Source organism: Microdochium trichocladiopsis (genome assembly GCF_020744255.1).
Source record: "Microdochium trichocladiopsis strain MPI-CAGE-CH-0230 chromosome Unknown B0I36scaffold_9, whole genome shotgun sequence".
In the NCBI taxonomy this organism is placed as follows: domain Eukaryota; kingdom Fungi; phylum Ascomycota; class Sordariomycetes; order Xylariales; family Microdochiaceae; genus Microdochium; species Microdochium trichocladiopsis.
Genome location: NW_025763552.1, coordinates 527,014 through 537,390, shown reverse-complemented (window position 1 = coordinate 537,390; position 10,377 = coordinate 527,014). Strand labels below are relative to the sequence as shown.

The 10,377-nt window shown below is 57.9% G+C and overlaps 3 protein-coding genes across 3 annotated transcripts; all 3 read left to right on the top strand.

Moving 5' to 3' along the window:
* The first annotated feature begins 301 nt into the window (after window positions 1-301).
* Window positions 302-2,213, top strand: B0I36DRAFT_162542 (uncharacterized protein). The gene is made up of 5 exons (XM_046148678.1): window positions 302-767; window positions 832-851; window positions 920-1,027; window positions 1,095-1,486; window positions 1,547-2,213. The coding sequence occupies exons 1-5, from the start codon at window positions 539-541 to the stop codon at window positions 2,127-2,129; spliced, it is 1,332 nt and encodes a 443-aa protein (XP_046008054.1). The 5' UTR covers window positions 302-538; the 3' UTR covers window positions 2,130-2,213.
* A 3,203-nt stretch (window positions 2,214-5,416) lies between these two features.
* Window positions 5,417-8,455, top strand: B0I36DRAFT_415910 (uncharacterized protein; the record flags this gene model as incomplete). Its single annotated transcript, XM_046162056.1, has 3 exons — window positions 5,417-6,320; window positions 6,374-7,464; window positions 7,624-8,455. 3 exons carry the CDS (start codon window positions 5,417-5,419, stop codon window positions 8,272-8,274), a joined length of 2,646 nt encoding a protein of 881 aa, XP_046008053.1. The 3' UTR covers window positions 8,275-8,455.
* Window positions 8,456-9,263: 808 nt separating this feature from the next.
* B0I36DRAFT_424445 (L-psp endoribonuclease family protein) lies at window positions 9,264-10,311 on the top strand. The gene is made up of 3 exons (XM_046162277.1): window positions 9,264-9,526; window positions 9,629-9,784; window positions 10,016-10,311. Exons 1-3 carry the CDS (start codon window positions 9,374-9,376, stop codon window positions 10,106-10,108), a joined length of 402 nt encoding a protein of 133 aa, XP_046008052.1. The 5' UTR covers window positions 9,264-9,373; the 3' UTR covers window positions 10,109-10,311.
* Window positions 10,312-10,377: the final 66 nt, after the last annotated feature.

Genomic DNA, 10,377 nt, shown 5'->3' with positions numbered 1-10,377 from the left:
TCTAGGGCGCGCCAATAAGGCGTTGCTAAGTTCTTGGCTGCTGTCCAGGAACGCTAATGGAAAGTACCGGCTCTCTTTAGAGTTCCGCCCCAGTGTACAGAAGTACGTACATGCGGGCCCCAGTGGGCTGGCCCCAGGTCCCGGTGCCAAGCATACAGGCATTTCTGAAGAGGCAAGAGGCAAGTGAGTGAATTTCAGGGCATGCCCAAGAGCGGCAAGGATACGGCGGCCCCACCAGGCATGTCTGCTCCAAGGATGGAGCGCTGCATGCGCCTCGTTCTTCATGCTTGTGAAAGGGTGGCGGCTTGGTTCTCTGAATATAGATGGCCTTAGGGCCACCCTGCCGGATGCTCGTCGCCGGATCCTTTCTCGATCTTCGCACGAACTCGGCCACCCATCTCCAACGACGACAACCACGACGACGACGACCACGACGACCACGACTACAACCCTTGGCGGCGAGCGCATCGTCACGAAGCAGTCTACGGACAGGAATAGGGAGGTCCAGGCCCGTCGTCAGCTCGGGCAATAGCCCGCCATGTCGCTCGAGCAGATTCCCTACCTAAGCCCAGCTGAGGCCGAGGCCATGTGGAATGGACCTGCCCTGGAGCCACCGCCGGGCGTGACGCCGAAATACACGGACCGGTCTACTGCACTAGAAGTCCTCTACGTCGCTTGTGCGCTGGTGCTCATCATTGCCACGGGCTCGGCCGGCCTGCGGGCATACTCCAGGATATGCATTGTCAAAAAGGTCCAAATAGAAGACTGTAAGCAATAATTAGTGGCGGCTAAGTGGAAGCAACGCGAATTAGTCGCTAATCTAATCCACAGATATGGCCCTCGGAGCTCTTGTATGGGAATTCCACCACCCACGACTCCCACCATTTTCTGCCACTGACATCCAACTTTCGTATCATAGGGAGCTTTCATCGCCTACGTTGGAGGCGTTTTTGCTTTCATGCGGGTCTGTGGTTCATTTGTCCATCAATGGAATGTCCAGCTTAAAGACCTGCCTACTCTGAACTATGTAGGTTGATCCTGCACAGCCGAAAGTATAGTATTAAGGAGGCTACTAACATGAGCGCTTTTCCCAGATCGTTTACGTCTGTACCGTGCTTAACGAAGTCGTGTTTCTATTAATCAAACCTTGTATTCTTATCGAGTGGACACGAATCTTCTCTACCAGGCGGGATTACTTCTTCTGGACCTGTGCGGCCCTCATCACGATCAACGTCCTCTGGTACATTGCCGTCATCCTGCTCGCCAATCTCGAATGCTTTCCCAAGGAGAAGATATGGGATAAAACGATCGTTGGTGGCAGGTGTCTTGATCCTATCCAGGTGAAGCTCATCTGGGTGTACAACGCGGCGGTGAATCTTGGCCTGGATGTTGTCATCCTGATTCTACCCCAGAAGGTCATTTGGACTTTGAAGCTCAACAGAAAGAAGCGAGTGGGCTTGTCCATGATCTTTGCCTTTGGCCTTGTGTACGTCATTGCCCCTCTTCACCTCCCTTTTGCTGCTGATTACTGACTAGCCACTCATAGCTCCGTCTTTTGCGCCGCTATGCGTTTGTACAAGACGACCACGTTCATCTATTCTAAAGACATGACCTTTACTATCTCCGAGTACGGCCTGTGGTGCATCACCGAGATCCTCTGCACTTTCCTGGTCTTCTGCCTGCCCGCCGTACCCAAGATCATCATCGAAAGCAAGCCCATGGCCCGCATCGCATCCTTCTTCGACCTCCGGTCTACCAAGAACACCTCGCGCCCAGACCTCGTCTCCGGCTCGCGCTGGCCCTCGTCCAAGCTTGGCGGATCGTCCAGGAGCGGCAACAAGAGCGCCACCGGCGCCAGCAGCAGCCACTTCCGCAGCAAGGCCGGCACCTCCAACAACAGGGATATCGAGGACGTCGACGATGGCAGCAGCGGCCACAGCCTGCAGCAGCTGGGCCAGCTGGGCCACCACGCCCGGTCCGAGTCTCAGGAGGAGCTGCGCCAGCAGGAGCGCGACCGCGACCGCATTATCACGCGGACGACCGAGTTTGTCACCAGCGAGGAGTACATAACAACAGAGCAGGACAGGGACGAGGTCATGCGCACAAAGCTCGGTATCAGCCGACTGTAGCAGGGCATGCCGTGTGTAAATGATGGAAAGCATTCATGCAAGTCGATAGAATAATACACGCAAGATACCCTCTTTTTTCGACGATTGTTGCCCCGACACGGTCTTATGCCGTGCTCTGCGACCAGTATGTTTCGTGAATCGTGGGCATTGAGGGCTATAGTACAGACTCACGTGGCGTACAGTTCTCTGTGGTGTCTAAATGCCTTGCGCCATACCAGACTCGTGATCTACCAGATCCAAACCTACTATGCCAGGGAATAACATGCATCTTGCCAGAGCTCGCAGCCTAGTCCTGCTATGTCTTGAACAACCTTCCTGTTTGCTTGGTAGTAATGTGATATGATTGTGCGCCTAAGCAACGATATTCGGCCCTGCTGCCCGCTTTGCATGCCGTCCCGATCACGCCCCCCCGGCCATAATGGAGACTGCTATTGGTCTTTGACGGCCAACAGCCCGAATCAGGGACCGACGCCACTAGCTTCTGGACTGACTGGGGAAAGGCCAGGTGCCGCAGTGCCGGACGCCACGCAAGTAACCCATGGTGATATACAGCCTGGCTAGAACCAACCTTAACCTTGGTCTCGGAGGTTTCATCCTCTGACAGACACAGAAAGAAGATCGCGAGGTGACATCCCTAGAACCAGTGAATCCTGTTTTTCACATGTCACTTCCCACCCGCAACCCTGAGGGGCCGGCGGCGGGGTAATGAGCCCTGATAGGCTCCCCTGCGCTGCTCTGCGACGCCTGTCTGCGTCGAGCCGATCATTTCTATGTACTCCGTGTGCTCGCCGGGGCTCATCCCTGCGTGCCCGGTCGGCACAGATCCGAGTCACTTGCAAGCTGCTTTGCACAATCCATGTTGCTGGTCGAAATCCTCAGACTCCTTCGGCGGCGATTGCCTATCTTCAGCACATCCCCCCGACCCCAGAACAGTCCACTCTTGTCACTAGTGGACATGGAATCGCTGACAGTAGCCCGGCCCCTGGTGTGCTGGGAAGCACCCCGTCATGCAGCATCGCGCCATTGATGCCACCTGATTCAGGCTGCGCGATTTTGTGCGTTCGGGCCAGAACGTCAACGCTGATGGATGTCGTCCGATATGCCGTGATGGGCGCGGGCCCGTGCTGTCGCAACAGACGGTGGCCGGCCGTTTTCCCTTCCAGAGTCACCGACTGGCAGGAGCCGAACACCCGGGATGAACCATGGGGCGCGCTAATCTCGCTTGTTCCGTTTTCATTCAGTGCTACCCGCGCGTCCAGGGTGGTGATTGTGGTCCAGTACTAGCTTTTTCCTTCTTTCGCCCTGGGGCCGGCTGGCCCCCAAGGGAGCGCGGAAATGGAACCCTGCCATGTGACCGCGTGGCTACCAGGTGTCATTGAAGATAATGAGTTTATCACGGCAGTGGTTGCGCGACAACCTGCCGAGCCCTGCCTACCCAAGCCTAGGTATGCCCAGGCTTCCCTACATTGGAGCCCTCCCCTGCATCAATGAGGCTCTCCGTGTCGTGCCCAGGGCACCCGGAACTGACAGAGCCTCGGCTGGACAGGACAGGTCAGCAACCCCCCCCCCCCCCCACATGATCCGCACGTACTTGCCGTACAAACCCGCCAAGAACCCTCCCCTTGCTGCGTACGTCCTGCCATGCCCGAGGAGTCTTCCAGGCGTGTGTGTGCAGTGGCTTTTGTGCCTGGACACTAGCGTGAGTTCGGAAGAGCCACCCGAAGGCAAAGTCGGCTCGGCTTCGCCCTCGACGGATGCAATGTCCCGTGTGCCCCAGGACCACTAGCTTGCCGGCCTCCATCCCACTCAGCATTCGTCGAATTTGATCTTTATCAACGCATCACGAACAAAAATGGGGTTGGGCGAAAGCCATCCCATTGAGCCATGGCCCTGCGCTCTCGGCCGGTCGATTCCTACCCTTCTCGTGGCGTCAGCAGCAGCTGAGCAACGCAAGCATGCTGTGTGCTCGACGACGAGCGAGGATATGCGGCATGCAGAAATCCTGCACTGTGTGCCCGTCAATTCTTTTGCCAGGATTCCTGGATTGTCCAGGGGGGCCAGATCCTAGTGCACTGACTCAGCCGATACGACCCTGTTCGTGCCCGGGAAGACCAAGTCCGGCGTTCGCCGTAGGATATGACGATTCAGTCCTGGTAAGCTCACAGCAACCGAATCGGTAGCCACGTGCTGCCTGGACCGTTTTGAGCCGTATATATTGCGCACCATCCTGCACTTCGCCAACCTCTGCCTGGATGACTCGGAGCGATGACAAGATGAAGGGGCCAGTCGTGATGGGTACCCACAGAAGATATTGACTCGGTGTTGAAGTCGTAATCACGCTGCACTCACCGACGGCACTGATAGCATGATTACTATCTGCAGGTATTGGTCTTATAGCGGCGGACTGATGGTGTTGACATGCATGGCCAGATCTGGGACGCGTGTTGCAGCGCAAGTGGGCAAGCCGTCCAAGTACCGGTGGCTGACTCTTGATCCATGGGACGTAGAGCGCGCAGTTATGTCAAAGCACACTTGCCACCTTCATGCCTATTCTCTCAGAGCCACAGAAGAATAGCACGATTCCCGGGCCGCTTTGGAACGGAATCCTACAGCGCTGTCCTGCGCGCGCAGAGTTTGCAGCTCGTCGATTTGGCTCGATTCCATCTTCAAGCCCCAATTTTCGATTCTGCTCCGGAAGTTGAACATGAAGAGTAGAGGACACTCGTTGCAAATGGCCGTGGTAAATATTCAGCCATCAGCAACAAGCGTTTCAATACTTCAACGCTTCGCCTGGCAGGCCATAGACTGGACAATGAAACGGTGGGGGTTTGGATGTAGTACTGCAGTGCGTTGCCATACTGATAACATTCTTTGCAAAGTGTGAGAACGGTCTCCATAGTGGGTTTTGATGCCATTGCATCGAACAACGCGATGTTGAAATCGTTCACTGTTGAATCTTGGATGGCTTTCGAGGGAATTCAACATCATGGAATGGAATAACTCGAGCAGAATGACCCCAAGCAGTGCTGTCAATTTGGCGCTGGCAATATGACGACCCTATGTGTGCCAGCTCACGCCCGTCGGGCTCCATTTCCGACGCGCTGGTGGCTGAAAGCGGGCCAGCCGCTCTCTTCCGCCTCCGCCTCCGCTTCCGCCGCCGGCACGACGCACGTCTCCCTCCGCCTCACGCCCGGCGCAAGCACGGCACGGCACGCACTCGGCCCCCGCCACCGAAGATCCAGGCCCGGCACGACACACGGGAGAGGGAGAGACGGAAGCTGTAGGCGATGGAGGACGACGCCGACGAGGAGCCGCCGCTCCGCGAGCTGCGGCCGGTGCTGAAGCGCACACGGCACGCTTGCGACCCGTGCCGCCGCAAGAAGAGCAAGTGCTCCGGCGACCGGCCCTCGTGCAGCACCTGCGCCCGCCTGCGCCAGCGCTGCGCGTACCCGCCCGAGGCCGACAGCGACGCCGACCTGCCGGACGAGACCGTTGCCGGGTCCGAGGCCCGGCGGTCACTGCCGCCGCCAGTGACGCCCACCACGGGCAGTCGTAGTCATAGTCATGGAGGTGGCGGTGGTGGTGGCAGTGGCAGTACTCACGGGCAGCAGCAGCACCTCGAGTCTCGCCTGCACTCGCTCGAGTCGACCATCTCCCACGTACTGGACACCCTGCACTCTGTCTCAGCCGCAGGCACCCTCCACTCCCTGTCCGCCGAGGTGCTGCACTCGCAGGCTTCGCTGCCGACGCCGCGGGGTGTCAGGAGGACAGCAGATGCCGGGGATGGGCTTGAGAGTCATGGCAGCAGCCGCAAGCGGATACGTACAGACGAGTCCCCGCCGCTGTGGAAGCAAGTCGAGGCCGTGGGCAGCCAATACCTGAAGTACTGCGAAGGACAACCGCTGTACCTGTTCCACAGAGAGACGTTTGTCCGATCACTGAGGTTCCGCCCCGACGAGCTGCTGCTGGCAATATTGGCCCTCACTCTGAGGTTCAAAGATGCGACGGCGACTCCAGGCACGACTTCGAGCGCCAGTACGCATGGGCATGCTACTGAGGAGTACGGCCCGCAGGATTCTTTGACTCTTGCCTCCAAGGCCCACGCACTTGTCATGGCCAAGATCGGCACGAGGGCGATTGAGTTGTCCACCCTCCAGACGCTATGTCTTCTGGCCTTTGTCCATTTCCACGGTGAGTCGATGCTTGCTCATCTTGGCCAAATAGATCACTGACTGTCCCTTCAGACGGCAACCCCGACCAGTCCATGCCCTTTGTCACTCTCTCCATGGCGCTCACGTACGGCCTCTTTCTCCACGCCGAGACGCCCTCGGTTCCAGCCTCCGTCATCGAAGAACGCCGCCGGACATACTGGAGCATCCGCCTGCTCTGCCGGCTCTGGGGCATGGCTCCGTCCGCCTTTGACCTGCCAGGCTCACAATCCCTCACGTCTCCATACCCGACAACCCCGAGCTTACCGCCCATGTCTGCCCTGAAACCCGAATGCAGGACCCTCTACGGACCGAGCAGAGGCGAGAGCGTCGGCGAGCGCGGCATCATGGCGTACACATACCAGCTGGGCGAAGTCTGGTCGCAAGCCATGATCTTTGTCAGGCAGCGCTTCGCAGCGGCTTCTTCGTCCTCCTCCTTCTCCTCCTCTTCCACACATCACCACCACCACCATTCCAGCCACCACCAGCAGCCACCAACAACCCACATCGCGCCCTGGGAGACGACTTCGCAGTACAACGCCATCATGTCCGCGTTCATGGGCTTCGACCGGTCCCTCCCACCGCTCCACCGCTACCGGCACCTGCACCTCGGCGACCTGACCACGTTGCAGCTCAACGAGTCCCAGCGCGACTACTGGGCGCCCTGGCTGCTCAGCCGCTTCATGTACCACACCATCATCATCGTCGCGAACCACCCCTTGCTCGTGACGCTGCAGCTCCAGGGCAAAGGTAACGACTCGGAGCTGTTCCGCCAGCAGGCGCAGTTCTACACCGCCGTGCACACCTCGTGGATCATGCACTTCGTCACCTTCATCGAGAGCAAAGGCTACGAGCTCGCGGACCCGACGATGGGGTACTGCGCCGGCGTGGTGGCCACCGTGGAGCTGCAGCTGAGCTTTGCCGCGCCGCCGCCCGCAAACAACAGTGGAGGTAGTGGTGTGGGAAATGCCGGCGGTAATGGCGCGAGTGGGCATGGCGGGCGAGGTGGTGGTGGTGGTGATGCGGGATCAAGCGGTGCAGCCGGGAAAGAGCGCCGTAGGAACTTTGAGAAGTGTCTGCGCTTCGTGCGGGCGCTGGGCAAGCGCTGGCCATCTATGGAGGTCCTTGTAAGTCAGTCCCTTGGCCACTTTTCCTCGGCTGAACAAGCGGTCGCAGAGGACCCCTCACTCAATGGGCTGTCGAGAGAATCCCTTTCTCCGATTATAAGCCTTCTCATGCTGATCAAGAGGGAAAAACGCTAACCGCAAAACAACAAAAAACCCCAGGCCAAGAAACTAGACGCCCTGACAGAGTCCATCTCCATGTCCTTCGAGTCCATGGCCCAGCTCGACACGGGCGGCAACATCCACGTCGACATCTCCAAGGTGTCCGACATTCTCGACTACGCCGCGGGCGCGGCGAGGACGCCTCTGCTGCACGGTCCGCACCACGGCGGCTCGGCCGCGGACGGCAGCAGCGGCAGCGCGATGGGTGCGGGGGAAGTCGCGGGCGACAAGGGCCGCCAGCAGTGGACCACGCTCGTCCAGCCGCCGTCTGTGGACCAGCCGGATCACGCCTCGGCTGTGGACTTCTCGGCGCTGCTGCTGAGCGCTGCTGCTGGGGCGGATGGTGGCTCAGAGGTTGGTGTTGCCGGAGATGGGTTTGGCGGCGGCGGCGGGTTTGATCAGTCCCTCTTTGGAACAGGCGTCATGGGTCATCATCATCAGCAGCAGCAGCAGCATCACAGACAGAGCGGCGGTGGTTTCCATCCGGCTGGGATAAACGGAAACGGTGCGGGGATGATGATGCTGGGAGGAACTGTTGACGGTTTAATGTTCTCGGGAAACAATGCGGGGACTATTCCGGCTGACATGTTCTTCGGCATGGGAGGTGGGCAGGAAGAAACGGCGTCGTGGGGTGCATTTGGAGGGTTCTAGACATAGGAATGTCATCAAGTCTCAACGGGTGCAGCGAGGTCAAGGGACGAGGTGGAATTCATGTCCTGAAACGAATAGAAATTGGCTATACCCCAACGCCTCTATCATGGTTGTGGCTATGTGGGCGAAGCAAGGTTCGCGTTGCAGATGTCTACGAGCAAAGAACCGGCGAGAAACAGACAAAGAAAGAGAAATGACAGGGACTCCAAGACTTCTACCGTAGGAAGCAGGGAACAGCACTGCCTAAATGAGTACATCAATCGCTCCTGTGCGGGGTGTGGCACGCTGTTACTGTCTCTCAGCATAGAACGAGCTCTCGGCGGTTACACTCCAGACATCATCTTTACGGGCGAGCCATTCCTAAATTTGCCTATGGATATCCACTATCCTCTCTAAGCCCATATGACTCCAGGGCGAAAACAGTGCAAGGAATCCTGGTGCATAAGCTAATGGCATCGTTGATGTCCAACGACATCCTGTTTCTTGTATGAAAGCGAAGTATTGCCAAGATACTTGAGATCATTGTAGCGGCTTGGATCTCCAGCGAAATCGCGATAACCCTGGTTCTTCGATAAGCGACCGGATAGCATGATTCGGTATCGGAGCAGAGAGGGTAGCCTGCAGACACCGCCTGCGCCAGCAAAAGATAGGCACAAAGATAGGCGGAGCGATACCGCCCTATCACTATCGATCGGATCACTAGTGGAGGAAGCCAGCTCGTCGGCATTTGCGACGAGCATGAAGCGTGTCCTGCCGGCCCACACGCACGCCTTATCAAGGCCAGAGGCAGGCCAGCGGGGTCCCCCTGTTCCGTCGGCAATAATTCAATCGTCGATAGTTGGTCTCTAGCGGCCAGGAACCAGCCTGACTCGTGCCGAAGTCGCCGCCAGTGCTTGCTGTTTATGGCACATGGGCGGTAAGCTCATTGTCCACCCCTGCTCAACTGCCCCTCTATGCTTCTCGGACCCGTTGCCGGCGGCATGTAGTATCAGCTCCAAGCCCTGGACTACTTGACTACGACGCAGTGCATCCTTTCACGATCTCGTTCTGCTCGTTTTACGCACACGACACTACGCAACACGCACGTACACCAGCCACCATGTCCAGAGAAGCCGTCAAGACAACCAACGCCCCGACACCGCCCCCGGGCCTGTCGCAGGCAATAAGGTACAATGGCATGGTTTACTGCTCTGGTAACATTGGCAGCGACCTCAACGGGACCCTGGTCACTGGCGGCGTCAAGGAGGAGACTGTGAGTTTTCATTTCTGACCTGCGGGCGCTTTGTTACCCCATTCAAGGGCTCGCGCGAGGGAAACCCTAAACTGACCGTGTGCCGTCTTTTCATCTGCCCAGCGCGCCGCACTGCAGCACCTCTCGGCCGTTCTCGAAGCCGCCGGCTCGAGCCTGGCCAACGCGGTCAAGGTCAACGTCTTTCTGACCACCATGGACGACTTCACGGCCATGCACGAGGCCTACAACGAGGCGTTTGCCCATGTCGATCCCAAGCCGGTGAGTGTCTTGACAGGCGTGCCCTTTTCCGGCTAGCCCTCTGCACCTATGCACCTCTGCACCTCTGAACGTCTGGACGTCGTTACCTTGAAACAATTCCTCTGCACTTCCGACCCTCTGCAGCAGTGCAGCTCCCGCTCGTCCATACTCCGATGGGGAGAGGGGGACGGCTAATGGGACGCATCGATCCATGAGACCAACCATTACTGACATGAGTTTCCGCGATGACAGGTCCGTACCGCGGTAGCCGTGTACCAGCTTCCCCGGGGCGCCAAGGTGGAGATTGAGTGCTCGGCGGCCCTGAACCCGAGCCACAAGCTGTGAGCGGCGGTTGTGATATAAAAAAATAAGGAATAAAGGAACGTCGCGTCCAATAAACAGACATGACCCCCCAAATTCCCCTGTGATCAGGTCAACTGCTAAAGACTGTGCTGGGTGGCTCTTTTTCAACACGACTGACCTGCCTCAATTCAACCTCACCTGACCCTTTACTAGGCAAATTGCAGAGCATGATATGTTCAGAATTGATCAGGACAACGCGAAAGTAGCTGAGAACAGTCACGGGAAGTGCTTCAAGCACTCTTTGTAATCCA